Raw genomic sequence first — 22,694 nt, forward strand, 5'->3', positions numbered from 1 at the left:
TCGGTTGTTATTAGTATATTTTTCTGTTAATCAAAAACTGCTGTTTAAAAACATCAGTACTTAATTGATGTTTCCACATATGATATTCCTATGTATGGTATGTTTATTTTCATAAGGAATGTGATCTTTAGGCCTAATAATGTGAATGATGTAATGTCCAAACAAATGTTTTGCAAATACAGGTCAGGTCTTTAAGACAACCCCATTTGAGGAGGCAAAGCACTGGGCATTGAAATAGATGGCAAGTCACCCAGTTGGATCGGAACTGACCATAACATGTAAAAGAAGACAGAGTCGACTTCATGGATTTCCAATTCATTAAAACTTTAACTAAGAGCTCTGAAACTACACTGTGTTATAGGACTTTTGCCCACACAGAACAAAAATCGGAGGATACTTGGAAGACAGAATCTGAATGATCGATCTGATTCATTTGATACACATACACAGACAAACAAATTCACACTGACACACATTTAAAAGTATTTGTATACATTGGAAGTGAGCTTAATTCTTTTGTAACTCTGTACACAATTCTAAAGTTTCACTAAAATACGTTTTATTTTGTTTTTTTTTGGTAAACTGAGACTTCTGTCCATTAATTTGTGTTGCACTGTCTTACCTGAACACCTACGAACCTAGCACTAGTGTACTTAACTACCAATGTGTTACGATGTGCTGCTAAGGACAGAAGAATAAGCCAAACAAAGCAGAATGAAGCGCCATTTAGGACTTGTAAAGGAAAAAGCAGTGTCTGATGCGCAAGCTGTGTTCAATTCTGAGGCAGATGATTATGATGTAAGCAAGTTGATAGTTCATCTTCAACAATGAAGCAAATTCAAAAACAAACTGCTGACCTCAAAGCCCAACTTGCGGCTTTTACCACTTCCAACAAGGGACCATCTGGAAAGCTAAAGTAGCAAAGACAAAGAAACCCAAATCAAGCGAAGACCCCACATGCAAAAAATCAAGCACAATCCTGTTGTAGTAAGGAAAACTTAGGCCTTGGTATTGCTTTCAGTGCAGGAAAGATGGCCATATAGCCAACAGCTGTAGTAATCCTCCAAATTAACACCCATTTCCCTAGCAGATGTCACTGAGGTAGTCAAAGATCTCCATGGCAAGTCGCCAGGGATGGATGAGATGAGATGCTTAAGGCCCTGGATGTTGTTGGGCTGGTCATGCTGACACACCTTTATAGAATTGTGTGGACATCTGGAGTGGTATATTGGGATTGGCAGACAGTTGTGGTGGTTCCCATTTTTAAGAAGGGGGACCGGAGGGTGTATTCCAACTCTCAAGGGATATCACTTCTCAGCATACCTGGGAAAGCTTATGCCAGGGTGCTGGAGAGTTGAATCTGGCTGATTTTTTAACCTCAAAGCAAAGCTCTCAATTTACCAGTCGGTGTACGTTCCAACCCTCCCCTATGGTCATGAGATTTGGTTTGTGACTGAAAGAACAAGATTGCAAATACAAGTGGCCGAAATTTGCTTTCTTCATAGGGTGTCAGGGCTCACTCTAAGGGATAGGGTGCGAAGCTCTTGACATCCGAGAGGGGCTTGGAGTAGAACCGCTGCTCCTCCGCATTGAAAGGATTTAGCTGAGGTGGTTCGGGCATCTGATTAGGATGCCTCCTGGATGCCTGTCTGTGGAGGTGTTTCGGGCATGTCCAACTTGGAGGTGGGAAGACCCAGAACACGCTGGAGGGATTATATATATCAGCTGGCCTGGGAATGCCTCTGGGTCCCCCAGGATCAGCTGGAGGATGTGGCCGGGGAAAAGGACGTATGGGCTACTTTGCATAGTCTGCTGCCACCACGACCCGGTCCCGGATAAGTGGTCGCAGGTGGATAGATGAATGGATGGATGGATGGAAGGTCAATTTTCAGTTCCCTAAAGAGTTCATTAACTCAGAACCTCAAATGCAGACTTTAGTTTTTATAGTGCCAGGCACACATTCCAATGGCAGTGTGCCAGCCATAATAGGGACAAATAATCTTGACTCCCTCTATGAGCAATACTGTGACATTAACTCCTCCAGAAACACTCCACTCTATGGTTATGACCAAATATTCAAAACTCTACAGTTGAGGCACTAATAGCGCATGATTGGAAAACTTGGAATCGTAAGGCTTAAAAGCAGATGATGTTTTTGTACATCATGACCTAGACAAGTAGTTCCCAACCCTGTTCCTGGAGGTCCCCCGACACTACAAATTTCGGATATCTCCCTAATCAAACACACCTGATTCAACTCATCAGCTCATTAGAGAAGACTCCAAGACCTGAATTAGGTGTGTCAGAAAAGGGAGATATACAAAAATGTGCAGTGTTGGGGGCCTCCAGGAACAGGTTTGGGAACCACTAGACTTTGATCATGCAACAAAAGTGAAGCACAGAATCAAACAATCAGATGAAACTTGAACTCAGAGCTCTGAAACTACACTGTGTGATAGGACTGTTGCCCACAAAGAACAAAACAAAAATCGGAGGATACTTGGAAGACAGAATCTGTATGATCGATCTGATTCATTTGATACACATACACATACACATACACATACACTGACAAACAAATTAACACTGACACACATTTAAAAGTATTTTTATACATTGTACGCCAGCTTAATTCTTTTGTAACTCTGTGCACAGTTCTAAAGTTGCACTAAAACACTTGTTTTTTTTTTGGTAAACCGAGACTTGTGTCCATTAATTTGTCTTACCTGAAGTCCTGTGAACCTAACACTAGTGTACTTGCTTACAGATGGGTTACACAAGCAATGCAGCAAATTGACGTTACAGATGTGCACATATCAGCTTTAACAAACGCTTCAAATGTGCTCATCCAATCAGAATTTAGAGTTGTAACTTTTTGTTTTATAAAGAAACATTTCTAGAGAGTGGTGGTCTAAAAAAGAAAAATCAAATGGTTTGAATTTTTGACATCACCTGCTCATGCCATCTGAGATCATGAGTCTTCCAAAAAATAATCATGATGCCTGAACCACACAAAATTGTTTTACTCCATAGAGTCATAGACTATCTCAAAGTACCAAAGATCTTCTAGTTTTCCTTGCAATGTAACTCTCCTTGGGGAACCACAGCTATCAGAGGGTTGCTACAATCCTCCAGTAATAGTTTAGTAAGTGCATGCTTTGTTGATCTTCAGGCACATTAAAGGTTCAGTCTGTCTTTGCAGTCCAGCACTAATTGATATTTGATGGATTCTTTGAGTGATCTTCAGCTTCAGAAAGAGAAAAACATGAAGAGAACCTCAAGGGACCTAATGATCCCCTTCTACTAAATATTTTGCATGGTTGTGTGAGGACAAAGAGAGGGAAAGAAACAGCAAAAAGGGGAGATAAAGGAAAGACAGAATGCCATATCACAGTCCCCAAAGAAATACCAATGGCTTCTAGACGTCTCGGCATACCTGCAGATCTGCATGTCCTCTTGTTGCTGGCATTGCCGATGGTGATTGTTGGTGTTTCCTGCAAGGTTTTCTCTTCTTTAAAGCTGAATAACTGTCGAGAGCCAGTCAGAGTTGCTGAGAGTGGGAAAGTTGAAAAAGATTTTGAAGAAATTCATGGCAGACAGCAAGGACGGCTATCCAGACAAACAAGTGTGTTATTCATTTTTTTATTCCAGCCCACTCCAACACGCTGGACTGGGTCACTGGTGTGTGACACAGAAAAGGCAACAAAACCGAGCACTCATTTCAAACAGTAAACCAGTCAAATACCAGTAAACCAACTCTGTGTACTCTACTCACAGTAGGCAGTGAGAATAATGACAAGATTTTACTATTTTCAAGTGCCCAGTCAGAATAATTAGACTCAAATGCCCCTGTTCAGTCAAAGGCTACATTGACTGTTCATTTGCTCTCCAAATACTTTTTTTATTTGGTATTTTAATAAATGTGAAATGAATGTGTGGTCAATATATGGCTAGTATTTTAATGTAAAGTACACAAAAAGACTGAGTTGGAAACAGAGTGAAACAGTGGTAACTATTGACAAAGTATGTAATTTCTGTTCAAAAATACTTTATCCCAGTTTAATTAGCTATAAGTAGACATTTGTTGGTTGTCTTCCCACAGAGTCTATACATTGTGGCTCTGTGGTGCTTTCAAAACATTTGTTGAGTGGTCCAGTTCAGTATTCAATTCATGGTATGTTTTAAATGGAGAACTCTGGCTGTATTTTATTCACTGTGTACCTACATTATAGTATAATATAAGCCAGTAATTTATGAAACGACTCAAATAATTCTCTAACGTTTTGGCATTTATTTGGCCATGTATCCTCCACCTTATATAAATAAAACGGGTAGAAGATATGCAGGCCCCGAATAGCCTTTACTATCAGAACAAGGTCAGGTTAATTTTTCTTTCAGCTCGACATTTATAGGAGGACTGTCTGACTCTCTGCAAAGACCAAAATTTGAGTCAATAAACCAAACTAAGGTACTTTCTTTTCTAAATCTATTACGGACACCAGTGTCATAACACACCACCACTTATTGTGCAATTATAGCTAACGTAACATTGTGTGTATTGCATTTAATGCCAACATATGCATACTACAACACAGTGGTTTCACACTCATTTTAAAATGATAGTTCACCCAGAAATGAAAATTCTAATTTACTCACGTTCATGCCATCCCATGTGTGTGTGACTTTCTTCTGCTGAACACAAATAAAGATTTTTTGAAGAATATCTCCGTTCTGTTCCATACAATTAAAGTAAATAATGGCTAGAACTTTGAAGCTCCAAAAATCACAAAGGCAGCATAAAAGTAATTCGTAAAGTAATATTTTGGTGAGAAACAGATCTATATTATAATCCTTCTTTATTATAAATCAGCACTTTCACTTTCAGAATGTGAAAGATTTAGCATTTATAGTAAAAAAGCACTTAAATATTAATCTGTTTCTCACCCACACCTATTATATCACTTAGGAAGATATGGATTTAACCACTGGAGTTTTTTATGCTGTCTTTTTGTGATTTTTGGAGCTTGAAAGGTCTGGTCACCATTTAGTTGCATTGTATGGACCTACAGAGCTAAGATATTCTTCTAAAAAGCTTTGTTTATGTTCTGCAGAAGAACAAAAGCCATACACATCTAGGATGGCATTTTTGGGTGAACTGTCCCTTCAAGGTGCCAGCTGTGTGGTGTTATGAGACACTGTCTTTTAACAATCTGGCCTTGGTATGTACCCTTGAATTAGATAACAGCGAGTGTTTGGATAAAGTCTGTACAGTATTAAACTGTGAAATGGATATTTTCATCCAAGGCACCAGTGACCTGCTTGTTTACTTGTTAGCAATTATCAGAGCGAGGCACATAATATCCCATTACGCAGTCACAACAGTGATTTGACTCAGAAAGTCACAGAGGAGAATAATAATTGCTGTAATTACAGACTCAGAGAGGATCTGCTGAAGAAAAGCGATCAAACGGTCCAGATATTCGTGCAAGCTAAAGGCCTAGAGTTGAAGAATAGCCAGATTTAAGAAACTGAGAGAGGGTGTGGGTTGACAGAGTGTCCTTTCAACTGCAGTGCCCCGATGCAGGTATGTTAAACATGCTGTGTTTGCTGAGGGTTCTGGGCCTCACTAAGAAAAAAAAAGGGGGTCAGAAAAGTTCAGAATGTTGTCAGTCTTCAAAAGTCTTGCATACACAGTGACACCAAAAATTATTTGGAAACTCATGTCATTTAGAAATGCTTAATGTAATGAATTGCATTAGATAGCAGAATATCAAACCAATTGACATCTGCATACAAATTATGCTCGAAATTTTGTCAGTACTAACATCACTATTCTAAGCCATTTTTGTGTTGACTTTTAACCAGTTGGTGTCAAGGAGTGCAGCACTGAAGAACCAATCAGTAGCAAGACTGTTCCCACAGTGACAGCCCGTGCTAGTCACTCACTCCACACTCTCCTCCTAAAATACACAATAAGGCATTATCTGCCAGCAGCTACACTCACAGACAGTCAAATTGCTGAGTGCCACTGCAGCTGCAGTAATGGTGGACACACAGTATTTGCAGTTTGTGTTCTGCTTTTTCAAAAAAAACATTTTATGTAACCACAATCATGAAGCAACACTGGTCAGAGCAGATAACTCTGTTGAAGACTAAAATAGACTGAAGTAAAATTTACTTAAGCAAGTACATGTTGGAATCTAGTCCAAGGAGCCCATTCACACCTCTTATCACTAAAGATGTGCTGTGTACACAGTGTATGCCAATATACATTTGCAATCCAATTTATGTAGCTCTTCTCCCTTGTATCCTAAATATTAAAAACACCAGTGACCGAAATTATATTTTAAAGTGATATTTCACCCAAAAGAATTATCTCAATTTACTCACCCTTATGCCATTCAAGATGTGTATGACTTTCTCTCTTCAGCTGAACACAAACAAAGATTTTTTGAAAATATTTCAGCTTCGTAGGTCCATACAATGCAAGTAAATGGTGGCCAGAAATCTAAAGATCCAAAAAGCAGATAAAAGTAGCATAAAATTAATCCATACAGGACCAGTGGTTTAATTCATATCTTCAAAAGTTATATGATAAAAGTGGGTGAGAAACAGATCAGTATGTAAGTCTTTTTTTTTATTTTATTTTTTTACTATAAATCTCCCCTTTCACTTTCACATCTGAAAGACGCATGTGGCACTTGTTTAGAGTTACGTGGATATTTATAGTTAAAAATGACTTAAATATTGATGTTTCTTCCCCACACTTATCACATCGCTTATGAAGATTTGGATTATACCACTAGAGTCTTATGGATTACTTTTATGCTGCTTTCATCTTTTTTTTGTTCTTTTTTATTCTGGCCACAATTTAGTTGCATTGTATGGAACTACGGAACTGACATATTCTTCTAAAAATCTTTGTGTTCTGCAGAAGAAAGTCATACACATCTGGGTTGGCATGAGGGTGAGTAAATGATGAGAATATTTTCATTTGGGGGTGAACTGTCACTTTAAGGGCCATTTTTATGCCACCACAATTTAAATATCTGGAGCATATTTGTCATTTAAACTCTTGTTTGTACTTTTATAAGCCTTATTTATATAAGAGTTTATTTCAACAGTGTGATAAAGACTTGATGAGCACATTCAAATGATTTACCTGTGATTAATCAACAGAATTGCTTATTTTGGTAACTTTTACAACATACAATATGCAAAGACAATAGACTCCTACCAGCTGCTATGCATGTGAACCCTGGCATGGGTACATTATGTACCCTCTACGGTATACCATCAAAAAGGACATGCTTCAGCATTTGGAACAAAAACACAGAAATCTGTCAAAACATCTCTCTTCACCTCACTTAGATACCTATAGAGTTTTTTAGTTTTTTGATACAGTGGAATGTCACTAAAATTGCAATGTTTTCCTGTGTTGTGGTGGACTTCCATAGAAATTTGTTGCTTGAGCGTTATTTTAAGTTATATTTATTTTTACTATTCCATTATCTGAAACAAATCTGAGAAATTGCATCTTATTCTATTAAAAAGTATTAAACTGGGCGTGCCATAAACGTGTTAACTATATCATATAAAATGTCGATTTTTTTATTCAATAACGCAACTAGAAACAGCAGCATTTTTTGGTATACAATACATATAGCAAAAAAGAAAGTTGGCCAACATTTTCTTCAATGCAAAATGATTGAATGTGCTGAAAGGTAATCAGAAATAATGACTTGAGTTCTAATACATTTTAAGGGTTTATGAGGTGGAATTTGAAAAAAGTCTCCATATTTCCTCATTTATGCGCCACCACACTTTGCATTTAAGTGTCGCTGACAGATTAGATATCCAGTGACCCTTAACAATGGAATGCTAAACTTCTCAGCTGGAAGTTTGATATGGTGACTCTGCGGTAACCTTGCTAAAGGTTTCAAATTAGGTTTCCTCCTCCACAGCTATGGCATTTGTGCATTGTTTCTCTCAAGGTACACAGTTAACCTCCAGTAAGTATTGTGTCCGGTAATCTATTAAGGGCCATTCTAAACAAATTTAAGAGGTGTGAGATCCTTAAATACTCCTACAGGATGCTGTTTATAGAATTTAAAAAATCTTTAAAATAATGTTTTTTATTGGAGTAAATTGGGTGCTCAAAAATGCCTGTTTGTGTCACTCACTCATTACCACCCTCATGTGGATAAAATGATACCTGAGCCTACAAGTTGAGAGGACTTTTGTGTCAAGAAAACAATATATATATATATATATCCAAAGTCTGAACAGTGGTGAAACTCTTTCTTATAATGTTTTAAATTCATACGAGCAGACAAAGAAGTTTGAAATAACTTTAGAGCAGAAGAAATAGAAATAAAATGGTCAGTTTTACGCTAAGCTAAAATGCTATTTATAGCCATTTTACATGCGCATGTGACCAGACACGATCATATTTTTAACAAAACAATTCACGTTGGATCATATTTTTTTCTTCTAGTAAGACCTTTGAATTAGGGCAAAAATCGTATTTTTGATAATAATTTTTGTATTGTTTTCCAGTAAAAATATTAAAAAATCCTTAAAACAAGATAAATTTGATTTATCTTGTTTTAGCAACAGCACTGTAGGCCTATAAGATATTTAGGTTTTTCAGAGAATGTATATTTAACATGTGTATTTTGTCTTACTGCACTGGCAGAGTTTTTATAGTCAAAACAAGTGAAAAAAATTCTACCAGTGCTGAAAAAGTAATCCAAAGTATTTAGAGTACGTTACTGACTAGTAATCTAACGAAATACTGTAATCTGTAGTGGAATACATTTCAAAAGTTACCCTCCCAACCCTGTGTGTGTGTGTGTGTGTGTGTGTGTGTGTGTGTGTGTGTGTGTGTGTGTGTGTGTGTATATATATATATATATATATATATATATATAGACACATGTGTGTGTCTATATATATATAGACACACACATATGCTTTCTCAGCCAGTACTTTAGCTATTCCCATAATCCATTTAGAGAAATCTTCAGTCATTTATATGTGAGAACGATGTCACACCTTGTTAGCAGTAATTGATTAGTCAAATAATGAAAGGTTTGTTCGTGTATTTAGTAAATGGTAATCCTTATTCAATATAGACTTACTTTAAACTTAAATTACATGTTAATTTAATCTTTCTTTACATTCTTACTGGTGTTAAATTTCCACATGCTCTAAGTTGTCCTGCATGTCAACAGAATGCAATTGCCACCTTAATTTGTGCTGGGGGAAAAAGTGTACCCATACCTTTAAGTCTAGAACAAACACACAGCCTCTCAGTGTGCAACCGAAGATGCATACTGTGTTCTCAAATGCATACAAGACACCTTACTGTCTTACTTGAATATGCACATCCTGTATGTCCTTGTGTCCCCACATTGGACCCCATAGCTGGTTTTAAGTACGGAGCCTCCATAGAGAATCTGTGATTTTAGGAAGGATCTTTCTCATGTGTGCCAAGGGAAAGGAAGGGACTGCTGAAATGGAAAATAAATATCTAGGAGTAGGGGCTTCACATAAATACGGTCTATGAAAACCATATACTAAGAAGCGAGAGCATGTGCAATGTTATGTCTCACAGTGAAAGACGCAAGAGCAAGCCAACAATAATAATGGAACCCATTGAATGTGTGACAGAGGGAGAGAGAAACACATATTGTAAGTATAAGGGTTACAGCTAAACTGGTAGAGCATGACACAAGCACAAGATCATGGGTTTGATTCCCAGGGAACACACAAACTGACAAAATGTGTATCTTGAATGCACTGTTAGTCGCTTGGAATAAAAGTGTCTGCCAAATGCATAAATGGTTGAAATAATGAAAAGGGAAATTTTTAGAAAAGATGAACATTTAAATATGATCTTTGCTTTCCTTGTTGCATATTTTAGACATTGTGCTGTGGCTTATAGTAGCTTTGTATAAGGTCTATTTGTACTTATTCTTAAGAACTGCTTCATTTATTATATTATTTTTATTGTATTATCTATAATTAATAATAATTATTGAATCATTTTTATGTTATATAATTTAATTATTCATTTTTACAAATGTATTTTTTTAATTTCACAAAAAAAAAGAAAAACTTGTAAAAAGAAGGAAAATATTTGTAATTTAGATTGTGGCAGTATTGTATTCATTTTTTATTTTCATTTATTATATTATATTTAACTAATAATTATTATTCAATAATTTAATGTCATACATTTTTATTAGTATTTTTATCAGTTTAGTTTTTAATGAATTCCACTTACATTTGTAAAGAAAACAATATATAAAATGTGTAAAAAGAAATAAATTTGGAAGGGAATTATTTTTGATTATGACTGTATTGCATGGAACCAACTGGCATTTAAAAAGGTCTGTTAATTTATTACGTTTATGTGCTGGAAGTTTAAGTTTAATGGCCTGATTGCCCACAGATTCACCTAATTAGCAGCATTTCAGCTGAGCCAGAAGACCATGACAGTTCAAACAAGATATATTGGCCCCTGTGCTGCGATCCAACTTGATCTTAATAAGTTCTAAGATAAGAGAATGTACAACAGACAGACATACATTACAGATCACTGCATCCTACTGTGCCATGATACATGCAAATGTAGCATATTTTTCACTTTCTTACTTTGTATAATAATATATATATATATATATATATATATATATATATATATATATATATATATAGATAGATAGATAGATAGATAGATAGATAGATAGATAGATAGATAGATAGATAGATATGTGTGTGTAAACAGTATACACAGTACTACAGTAGGCCTACTAACTTCAGGAACGAAGCAGCGACCTCTTTAGGCCTTTCAAATAGGCTGGTTGGCGTTTCTGCTGTCATCATTCAGTGGGAGGGTAGACAGCAGCAGCCTCGGAACTAAAACCAACGTGACAGACTGGAGTCTTAACAACACCACCCGAGCAAACAGCAGCAGTTTCAGAGAAAGCCTAATTTAGTCAAGACTCAAGAACATATAGCATACGGAGACAGCGTGTTGTCATTCGTCGACCGCTGCATAAGGATAACGATTAAATTCCAGATCGAGACTTTAGTGCCAACCGGCTCGAACAAAAACGAACGCAACCCGCAGTGGATATGGTTGCATTGTTCACGTGAAAAGAAGAAAATCGGTGGTTTGCAGCAGATCAGCGTTCGGTCGCCCGGAACCGGACTGTGTTGTTGATTTCTCAAAATGTTTAATCGCTGGAAATATTGTTTCGCTGGATACCGATTACATTAGGATCATTGCAACTGTATTTGAATTTGGCCTGTCGTGGAAACAGCGTAGCGAGTCTCCAGCGTTGTGCTACATCTGTGGAATTTGTAAATTTTTGACCATTCGGTTTTATAGCTGTATTGTGCATTTTCAACATTAATCTTTTGGCGATTACCCTCTTAAATTATTTGCTCGGACAACTCAAGCAACTGCAGCCGCCGCTTTGTCTACATCACAGCATAGGGGAATGGATATCACGATACAAAAGGTAATCGCTGGACAGCCTCCTATTTTTAATTGCACCCTTAATTATACAATATATATGTTATAAAACTCAACTGGTGGTGGAACACTGTCAGGGATTTATTGCGAATTGACAGACATCCGATGTTACAGGCACACCGTATAAAACAAGCGGAACTGCTCTTTATGTTGTCATCTGTGATCACATTGAAGCGTTCACATATCAGCACGCGGAGTGTTTGCGCGCGTTTCCTGTTTAATATAACGCGCGCGGTGTTATTTAAGGAGCTTCATACGAGAAGACACGGTCGGTTTTCTTTTTGTTTAAATGGACAACAGAAACTAATTTTAAGGAGACAATTCTCATTTTTTTTAAGTTTAAATATTCTTACATTTGTGTGAAAATGTCTTTTACGCCGGGATTATTATTAGTTTTGATATTTTTAAAACATCAAATTACAAAAATAAATGTCCAAATCTCAGTTGAATACCTCACGTAACCAAGGCTACCCGTCTCGCCACCCCAGCGTGCGTGTGCGCGCGCAGCCAACATACAAACCTCTCTGTACACGAATAATTAAGTTCGTTATTTTGAGGGACACGTGCGGTCTCTCTCTCTCTCTCTGTAAATTTTATTTTATTTTTTTACTAATGACGCTGAACTTACTGACTCTGTATCGAGAATGAAAAGGCCCAAAGCGTTGGAGACAGCTGACCACTCACTACCGGGGAGATCCCGAGTTAGCTAAAAGCCCCGAAAAACTTACTACGGAGGTTCATACATGTCAAAATATTGACCGAAAATTATAATGTTTGACTAACAAGTGTTTACATCTAAGTTTGCAACTAGTGTCGCTAGAAGTGTGTGTTGGAATGATAGAAAAGCCAGTCAGCTACTATAGCTGCTAAACACTTCAGTTCTAATTTAGTGTTTATTTGTAGATGGATTTGTTCATCATACATTTGGGCTATTTCTTTTCCTCTTTTTTTTTTTTAAAGTCCTTACTGCTATTTTGAATTGTTTTAATTTTTAAACTCATTAGGAGAATAGTTTTTCTATTGATAATACAAGTTACTTCCACTAAAATAACCTAATTAATGATTTGAGTGAAATCTTAAAACTGTGTGTGTGTTTTTTTATGTTGTTGTTGTTAAAGCTGCTGTTTGATGAGCTTTAAACCTTCTAGTAAATGTCTTAGCCTAAATTCCACCAAACTGTCATTAGTATTATCTAACTCGAAGGTCATGTTTAGGAGTTAATCCGTTCAATTGAATCTGGTCTTTGTCTATGTATCTCTTGCAGTAAATCTGGACCAGGGTTTGGGATTCAGAGCCAGGTTTCCTGCACTCTGTGAAGGTGTAAGAACATCCAGGCTCTTGCCATTTTCCCTCTTGCGGTCCCTTATGCTCAATGACGGCTGTCTCTGGGTCACTGCAGGATGGATGAAGTGGATTTGACAGTTATCATCTGTCACCGTCAGTGCTCGATTCTCAGTGACTGTGTCTTATGCTTTTACGTTTATAAAAGAACACCTCCTCTCTTGGGCTCTGGCCCCATATACTGTAAGAGTAACTGTTAATAAGGAATACCCCACAGAGGGGGCCCTCCATCAAACTCTTGTTCACATTTTCATATTTTTTTGCATAGACTTTTTTTTGTGCCACAGTCAGGTGTTTGTTTGAGTTTACATTTGAGTTTCTTCATTATATTTTATTTATAATTTTGGGATTTTCTTTTTGCTTTGAGAGATGTCGTCAGAAAATCCCAACAAGGTGGTGACCTTCTTGGCCCCACCACCTCCAAAGAATGTGAATGGGTCTGGTTCGGACTCACTGGTGGGTGAGAAGCTAGACACAGTGGTCAGAAAGCGGCGTCACACCATGGATAAAGACCTCAAGACAGCTGAGCACAGATTTTTTAGGCGCAGTGTCATCTGTGATTCCAATGCCACAGCCCTTGACCTGCCCAGCAAAGCCTGCATCCTCACCTCGCCACCTGACTGTGAGCAGTTTGTTGAGCCTGTAGTGCTGAGCTTGGCCCCTGATGTAACATCTGACTCACGGGTGGCTGTTTCAGAGGTTGTAGTGGAAGAACATGCTGAAGATAATGGAAATGTTGGAAGAGGCGCAGGAGTTGATGGGACAGTGGAGGTACAGAGTCCATCTGGTCAGGATGTAGGTGCAAGGCAGAGTGAGGCTCTTGGGAAAGTGGAGACGGAGCCTAGTTATGTGGGTAACCAGGAGCAGGACAGTGCAGCAGCTGATAAACGTGAGGAAGAAGTGGCAAAGGCCCGTGCAGAAGCTGAACAGAGGGAGGCTGAGAAGAAAGTTCAGGATGACATAGAAGAAGTGGAGACCAAAGCTGTGGGCACCTCACCCGATGGACGTTTTCTCAAATTTGACATAGAGATTGGACGTGGCTCGTTCAAAACGGTCTACAAGGGCTTAGACACTGAGACAACGGTGGAAGTAGCATGGTGTGAACTTCAGGTAAGGAACCACTTTTTAATTAACCTCTGCAACTATGAATAAACTGAATGTGACCTTTACTCATTGTCTTTTGTGGTTGGCCAATGCTTAAAAAATGCTCTGGTGAAACACAACAGTGGAAGATCAATTAAAAAACGAATGCCACAATTACAACAGGAAGTTGTTGTGGTGTAACTTGTTTGTACAGTTTTTTGTTTAGGGTCGGTCCATCTCAAGTGGTTGAGTTGAAAGTTGGTTACTAGACTATTTTTGTAATTTTCCCCCCAAAAATTGTGTGGCTGGCTGATTTCTCTTTTTTTTTTTTTTTTTTTTAGATTATTCAGATTCATTCAAATTTTGTATTTGTTTTTTAAATCGAGATTTTGCAAAGTAAATCTTGCAAATGCTATACTTAGGTTTTAAATCCATCAAAGGCTGAATAAGGAATAGAACAATAATTCATAGCGCTTGTCTTATTGTCGCTCCTGATCTGCTCAGCTGCACGTGTGTGGCACGCAAATGAACGTGGCAGGATAACAACTCTGAGACTGATATAAAAGACAGTGGTAATATTCCCAGTACAATTGTACACAGTGTGATTGTTGCTCATCTTCGTCCATCATGCATGTATACACCTGCTTAAAAGCATAACTGGCCTCGGTGTGCGCATGTTGATGAATAGTCTCCTTTCTTGTATTTTTACCCATAAAAAAACGTTAGCTATGTGACTGTTATGGGTGCTTCATTTCAAATCTTTGAGAGGCTATATATGGGAGAATCAAGCATCCACTGCTCCTTTTACTATGATGATTCAGATAGATCGCTAATTATTGCTTTATTCTGTGTTGTGTTTCAAGTGTACTGCATATATTGCCAACATTTGGCAAGGGATCATTTTGACAAACTTTGCTAGTTGAGTTATATTGCTGTGCTGCTCAGCGTGAACCACTAGTGGGCGTGTCTCTATCTGCAGGGGTTTATGAATATTCACACACATTGTTTAATATACAAGGAGTACTTTCTAGATAAACTTGATAAATTTAGTTATCTATTTCTTGATAACTTTCTAGAAAGACTTGGTTTAGATAAAATGAATACCTACTGGCTAATAATTATTTTACAATTTTTTTTTTATTATTATTTATTTATTTTTTTTTAAATTTTATTATTTTTGAACATCTGGGTTAATTAGATTTAAATGTATTTTACTTATACACTCTGTTGACAATTTCCCCCTGTGGTGCATTTGGTGCATCTGTACAATTTTCTTGTGCACCTTTTGTTTCCTATAATGAAAATAATTTGAATTTCTCTAACCAGGTTTCCTTGCATTCTATTTTAGAACAAACAATTGAAATCACTTTGAAGTACATATAAAGTTGAAAAAAATCAAATCGTGAATCGTCCATAAGTTTGATACAAATTGAGATAAAACATTTTTGCCATATCGCCCAGCTGTAGTATTGCAACTATATATATATTTTTTTTACCTGGTTTATCCACGACGGCCATCTTTGTGTCATGGCACATAAACAGTGTGTAGCATTGTGCTTTTTTTATTTTTTATTACAGAGCTAGGGCTAGTAGAAATCTAGGGGAAAGCCTACTTTATTCATGCATTTTGAGAAATTAACAGATGTAATATAAGCATAATAAAAATGAACAATATTTTACAGTAATTATGTTTATGATTGACATACAAAAGCTTATGCTGTCAATGAGGTCTAAAATGTTACTATTTTTGATATTGGCAACAGTGAAGCATGATATATCACAGGGTTCTTCAATAGGTTCATAAACAAAAGTGTTTAGTTTTAAGTAACCTTAATGAACTCACTTATTAATGAATAAGCACCCAGAGTTAAAGATAGGGAGATCAATCTTTTGTGAACTGAGGCCAAAATGGTTTGTGCTGGCAGGAGCATCTGGAACTCACACTGTGTCTGCACACAACATCAGCACATCAAGATGGTTAATTCAGCAAAGATAAAAAGTGGTCTACAAGGGCATGCTGGAACTTATAGTCTGTGACATAAACTGTTATGACTGCATGCTCATTAATTGTGTGTCCAGGTATTGAGGCCTTACTATATATGCTTGAAAAGTCCGACAAAGATGACACATTTCCTGATCGCATCACCTTTAAGCAGTGGGTTATGACTGTCGTTCTCCTTAGGGATGAATTCTCTGTTTCTCTGGTTGAGAAACTCAATGCGTTAAAGACACACCATTGGTTGAGGACATCAGCGTGGAAAACTGTGATGTTTTAGTTAAATTCTTCCACCCATCCAAGAACATCATTCAAAATGTCTACTGAGTAAAATGTGTGGGTTCCCATGAATGATGCTCCCACAACATTTCAGAGTGACTGAGTGAGGAAATCTCACTGCTTCTAATATAACATGTAAAATACTGTTTATTTTTGTTATTTGTTATGCTTGTATTACATCTATTCATTTCTCAAAATGCATGAATAAAGTAGGCTTTCCCCCAGATTTCTAGTAGAAAAAAAAAAGCACAATGCTAATATAGATGTCTTATTTCTGTGAAAATTTTAGGTTCCTACCTGGTCCAACACCCAGTCTCAAACCTGAAATGTTCTGCATTCACACTATACTTCCCTAGGTACCCCCTAAAAAAAATTAAGACTGAGACTTGAGGGGGGCCTGGGTAGCTCAGTGAGTATTGACGCTGACTAGCACCCCTGGAGTCACAAGTTTTAATTCAGGGTGTGCTGAGTGACCCCAGCAATGTCTCCTAAGCAACCAAATTGGCAAGGTTGCTAGGGAGGGTAGAGTCACATGGGGTAACCTCCTCGTAGTCGTGATTATTGGTTCTCGCTCTCAATGGGGTGCATGTTAAGTTGTGCATGGATCGCATAGTGTAGCAGGAGCCTCCACATGCTGGGAGTCTTCGTGGTGTCATACACAACGAACCACGTGACAAGATGCGTGTGTTGATGGTCTCAGAATCGGAGGCAACTGAGACTTGTCCTCCGCCACCCAGAATGAAGTGAGTAATCGTGCCACCAGAATGAGAGTTTGAATTGGGCATACCATATTGGGGATAATAAAAAGACTGATACTCAAACACTTCCCATTATAAATTGACCCTAAAAGGGGAGCTTTGAGCAGTCTTGAGTATTACATTAGGACTTAAGTTATACATCTAAGGAACATGAATGTACAAAATGGGTATATTTGTACATGTATCTTGTAATGCACTCCTTGGAGCTAGGACCATCCTGAAATAAGATATTTAGGTTTTCGTAAACAGCTGTACAACCAAACTTAGTCATGTGCCATGACAAAAAAATGGTCAAGCAACCTGTATTGGACCACTTGAGATGAACTGACCCGTTATGGTTCTCATTGTGCCCCTACATAATGTTGTTTACTGAAGAAGAACTCTGAGGAAGTTGCAGGTTAGGACGGAAATTACTGTACACTACACACGTGGACACACTTGGAGACGGTGTACTCTATTGACTGCTATAGCATCCTTTTTGGCAGTGTTTAGAATGCAATGTTTACAGGCATTGTATTAAGAATTGCTTTCTTTTACATTTCAGAGCGTAACAACCTATGAACTTAAACTTGACGCATTTTAATTTGCGTACTTGAATGTTTCATGCTTGTAGTCTTAGGCCATGACCATACTAATAGGTTTTCATTTGCAAACACAGTCATTTCGCAGCATGTCATTTTACACCTCTCATCCACACTAGAATGGCATTTTCCTCCACTGAAAACGATGCATTTTAAATTGCTATCCTTTTTTTGTATATTTTGAAAAACTACAGCTTTAGGTAACTGAAAAACAGAATTTTCATATAAATAGGATTAAGCCTAGTGTACACTACAAGTCTCAATCTAGTCTCCTTTGATTTTTTTTAGTCGGCGACTGCGACAAGGAGTCTCAGATCTCGAACGAACGGTCTTGATCTTTGCACACTTTTACGACATGCCGATACTAGTCCCAGATGCTACGACAGCTTCAAAACAGCTTGATATCTAGACTTCTTGTCATCAGGTGTACACACTATCCCGATGAGCGAGAGACCGACAATGAGCCACAGCCACTGAAATAAAGAGTGCAGGATGAAGACAAGACATTAGGAAGTAGAAGACAAAAATTATTTCAAAATAAATTAACTTCACCCTCATCTCCTTCTCTCTTTTTCTTAAATTTTCCTTTTGCAAGTAGCAAAACAGGCAAGAGCCGCTCTTTCATATTTGTTGAAAAAGGAGATCAAGGTATTCTGTCTTTTACTTTTTGTGGTTTATTATAATTCAGGAAAACACAGATGTAATGATTGATGTATGTCCTCTTGAAATTAGACACCCTTTCCTCGAAAACCAAAGACAAATGGTCGAGAGATGACCATATGGTACTGTGATGTCTTGCTTGTACATTTGTGATCTGATCACCCAAAAACAGTTTGTAATACCGGTGTACACATGCTCTCAGTCGGGGACATATGTCATGTAGTTGATATACTGCAGTCCTGAAGTGTGCACACCAGCACAACAACAAAACAAGACTGAGAGTCGCAGAACACCGACTGCAAGTCGGGAAGTGTACACTTGGTTTTAGCATTGAATAGCTGTGGCTTTAGTCTTGCGGCCAAATTATTACATTTTGATGTCTGCAGGCCCAGCTCTTGCAAGAAAACATCATACTTTGAAATAATTGCATTGATAAGCCATATTCTCTTGACAGAGCTATCTTAGTTTCAAAACACAATTTGGGTCACATTAGGCCAGTGTTGTCTTTTTCATAACACCTCGACTATAAATGCATTAAATCTAGCAAAATGTGCCCTGCCAAATGAAACTCACTTGGATCCCATTACCTAGTGGCTCGCTGCTTAAGTGCTTTCCCTAAATATCACATGACAATCTGTGTGTCTTGGTATCCGGTTTTAACTCTGTATAGGCCTTTTTTGGAGCAAGTATAATTGACTACACAGATGAAGTGTTGTTAGTTGCCTGGTGAAGATCCTCCATCACAAACTGAACTGTTATCCTCAACGTCCAGAGACATATTATTCTGTATTAGTAATTCCTTTTAAGACCTCATAGGTTTAAATGGTAACATAAACACGTCAAATAACACACAGATGAAAGTGCGTAAAATATGCAGTGAGGGTGGGGTGGAAGAGTGTGGAATGTAAGGGCAAATGTTTGGATGGTGCCAGTGATGTCATATTGAAACTGACAAGGAAAAGGGGGTTGCACTGTTGTTTGGGGGTTAAAGCAAAGTAGCATTATTAGGTGTGGACACTCGCTTAAAGGGGGGATGGTGTATGTACTTAATAGATAGATTAAGGTCTTTATAGCAATCCTAATTAATTCAGGGGTCAAAGGCCAATCAGAAGCAGAGATCCGGCCACTGCAAACCCCAGGTTGCATTGACAAAGGGAGGGCGCAGAAGGAAAACAAGGAAAAGAGTGTGAGAATATGGAGGAAAGAGCAGGCAGCCCTTCAAGGGGATCAGGGAGGCCTGCTTTGTTTCTGCCCCCACTGTCTTTCAATTTTGGGATGCTTTTGTACTTGTAACTTAGTTGAAGTCTTTGGAAATCAGGAAAGGACTTCTTTTGGATGCAGAATGGGGAAAAAGTTTATCTTTGTAAATGGAAAATCTAAACTGCTTTTGGGTAGATGACAAATAAGGGTGAAACAGCATTTTTTAAAACAAAGTTCTAAATTGCTTGAGAATTGTATGAATTTGTAAAGTTCAAATACTGTTGTTTTTGAAACTGTTAGAGGTTAGCAGATTTTTTTTTCTCATTATGCAATTTATTAAGCTTTTCTCACAGCTCCAGGCAAAATATGTCCTGCGGTGTGACATGAAATTACTATAAAATTCAAATATTGAAATATTAATTTCAAATACAAATCAGGTATGTTTTAAGTTTAACAAGTATTCTCATTAAATATTCTCATGATCATTAAAATTCTGCGCATATTTTTTTCCACAGCTGTTTTTCGAATATATTCTTTGCTTGTGCCATCTTTTACCACTCACTCCAGTGGAAATATTGTGTAAAATGAGAAAAAATATTTGAAAATGTTTATTATTTTTTTATATAGTTATAATATGCAATGTTTTCAAATGCATATAATTATTTAAGCTAGTTAACATAGTAAAAGTCGTTTAATTGTGTTTGAAGTGATGTCACACCACAGGACATCCCGTCACACCACAGGACGAAATGAGACACTGTATGAACATTTATGGTGAAATTTATTGAATACTTTTGTAACAAACAAATTCATTTGCATCTCTATTTGAAAATTAATGAAAATGCAACACATCGGTACAATCTTATTAGTGTATGAATTTGAACTAAAAACAGACATACTGAATAATTAACATTTTGAAGGCGTCAAATCAGACCCAGTCATAAAGTCCATTCATTTCTATTTTTAACTTAAAAGACTAAACAAATATCTTGTTTCTCAGGAGAAAGTCATTAAAATCATACTAAAATAATTAAAAGCATGTTAAAATCATCAATTCAGCTCTTTGAACAAAGATTCCAGTTAACAAGAAAAATTTGACATTCTGGAATTGTCACTAACAAAAGATCAGACCATAAACATGACAAGCTGTTAGAGCCAATATAATAAAAAAAAAAAGGATGTAGAAATTATTTCATAGGAGAAATGGCAAACTTACGTGTTGAACATGAGCCAGTCCATGTTCGTTAACTTGGCAACTCGACCATGGGGCTCAGGCTCTGAAATCTTACCAATGATGTCACTCCGCGAGTAGTAAATGGTATCTTCTTTGTCAGGCCACTGGAAGGCATTCTTGTTTCCATGTTGAACCATACAGTTCGCCTGTATTTCCTCTCCCTGAATATTCAACACTTGGCCCACATATCGCTTCTCATCATATTTTACTATGATGAACTTTCCCACTTCAAACACTTGGTCTTGGTCACTTTCAACATCTTCATCCAAGAAGGACTGGGTAGGGATAGGGTTAATCTCTTGAGCTGGACTGTCACCAGCCATTGTGACTTTTGTAACCTTGAAGCAGCCACACACTTTTGGGTAGCTGCAGAAGCAACTTACTGCCCTATGAAACACCTCCCCTGGTGTTGTGGAGAAAATCTGGTGTGTACCTAGTATGCCTTTCACAGCAGGGAGCACAGGAGGGAGCAGTTTGTCAAATTCTTCTATTTCCTTTTCCTCTATCCATTTCATTTGGATTTTCATCTCCTCTTTGCTGGACAAGAAGTCAAAGAGGGCCTTCGCAGTTTGCAGATCAGCCCCCCTTTGGACAGCCTGATCTGCCATACGCTTCACACAAGCTCCAGCCCCATCAGGAGCTCCTTTTCCGTGGCCCCGTTCACTGTAATTCCATGTGAGACACTGGAACCCCCAGGTAAATGGTAGCGTACTCATTAGGAAACAATTTGCCTTGTTGCGATACTGTGTCACAGGACCATCACTGATGAGGTGGAGTGACTCAAACTGTGTGTCATGCTGCATTTGGAGGTCTTCAATGACTGGCTGTAAGTGAGCCCATACAGCACGCTCATCATGCCTCACAGATTTTGAGATGGTTGCAAAGCTCTGGATGTCCGTTTTGGTGTAGGCAACCACTGTATGTATGGTTACTTGGTTTCTATTTCCACCAAAGTGGAAAGATTGAATTTCTGTGTTCAGTTTGCATCCATAATTTTCAGAGAAATCAACGTGCAACACCAAATCATTTTCTTGCAATTTCTCCTTTAACTCCCTCATTTTGGCTGATTGGTGCATCCAATTGAATTGATGGGATGCAATTGACTCCAGGTCACGCTGGAAGGTCTCTGCCAGCTTTCCCACCGTTCCCTCAACCCCTTTTTTAACCCAGTTCGTGAACACCTTTTCCCCTACAGTCACCTTCACCCGCTCCCACTGCTCCCACCTAGCGAATTCATCAGGATTGTGTGAGTTGAGACGCACCTCATCAAAACAGCAGTTGGTGCACTGCCTGTACATACATTTTTGTTCCTCTGTGTTACAAGTAATGGAGGAAAGAAGATTAGACAGGCTTTTGGTTGAAATCATGCCTTTAAAAACCAAAGAGTCAATCAGTAAGCGCATGTTTTCATGTTGGTAGCATGCACAGGTATTTCTATCTGTTGGCCTGGTCTCTGTTATGTGCTTGGGCCTGTAGCGAGCAAACTGCCGATACAAAATTTGCATTGTGAAGCTAGATTCTTGGTTGTACTCAGAGTGTAGCTCACTCATGGTTTTGGTCAAAACCCGCCGCTGCATTTTGTTTTTTTTCCGGCCCACAGTATCCCTTTTCCCTGCCAAGAGCCTGCTGTTTTCATCCCTGGAAAGAAAGTTGGTGACTTGCTGTTTTTTTTGTGTCGCAGCTCTTTTCGTCGAAGATCTGAGGGTAGGTTGACGTGCTTTCTTAAATTTATTCCTGCGATGCTTTTGAACCCTCATTTTACTGTTGGCTTTTTTCATGCCATTGAGCATTGCTTTTAGCTCCTTGTTTTCTCTTTCCAGCTTCTTAATTTTTGCTGTCAACTTGGGTGGACAAACCTTTTGGGGGGGACTTGGAATTGGGGAAATAGAACCATGAGCAGGAGAAAGATGAACTGGACTAAAGGACACATCAAGTTCTTCAGGTGATGGGGGTGTAATATCCAAAATGGCTGCCAGATCCTCCTCCTCCTTCCTGTTCCTTGCCTTTGTCGTCT

General features: G+C 38.0%; 2 protein-coding genes across 4 annotated transcripts in view; one reads left to right on the forward strand and one right to left on the reverse strand.

Moving 5' to 3' along the window:
• ninj2 (ninjurin 2) overlaps window positions 1-22,694 on the reverse strand; it is a 59,631-nt gene that overhangs the window by 33,941 nt on the left and 2,996 nt on the right. Inside the window, exon 1 of one of the 2 annotated variants that reach the window (XM_052118323.1) lies at window positions 3,437-3,588. The exons of the other annotated variant lie outside the window; for it this stretch is intronic. Coding sequence (XP_051974283.1) covers window positions 3,437-3,469 — 33 coding nt within the window. The 5' untranslated portion in view covers window positions 3,470-3,588. Of the gene's footprint in view, window positions 1-3,436; window positions 3,589-22,694 lie in introns of those variants that run through there. 2 annotated transcript variants of the gene reach the window in all.
• Window positions 10,909-22,694, forward strand: part of wnk1b (WNK lysine deficient protein kinase 1b) — a 106,661-nt gene continuing 94,875 nt past the window's right edge. For both annotated transcript variants that reach the window (XM_052118321.1, XM_052118320.1), the window contains exons 1-2: window positions 10,909-11,534; window positions 12,813-13,999. In XM_052118321.1, coding sequence (XP_051974281.1) covers window positions 13,259-13,999 — 741 coding nt within the window. In that variant the 5' untranslated portion in view covers window positions 10,909-11,534; window positions 12,813-13,258. The remainder of the gene's footprint in view (window positions 11,535-12,812; window positions 14,000-22,694) is intronic.

Source organism: Xyrauchen texanus, chromosome 45, assembly GCF_025860055.1.
Source record: "Xyrauchen texanus isolate HMW12.3.18 chromosome 45, RBS_HiC_50CHRs, whole genome shotgun sequence".
In the NCBI taxonomy this organism is placed as follows: domain Eukaryota; kingdom Metazoa; phylum Chordata; class Actinopteri; order Cypriniformes; family Catostomidae; genus Xyrauchen; species Xyrauchen texanus.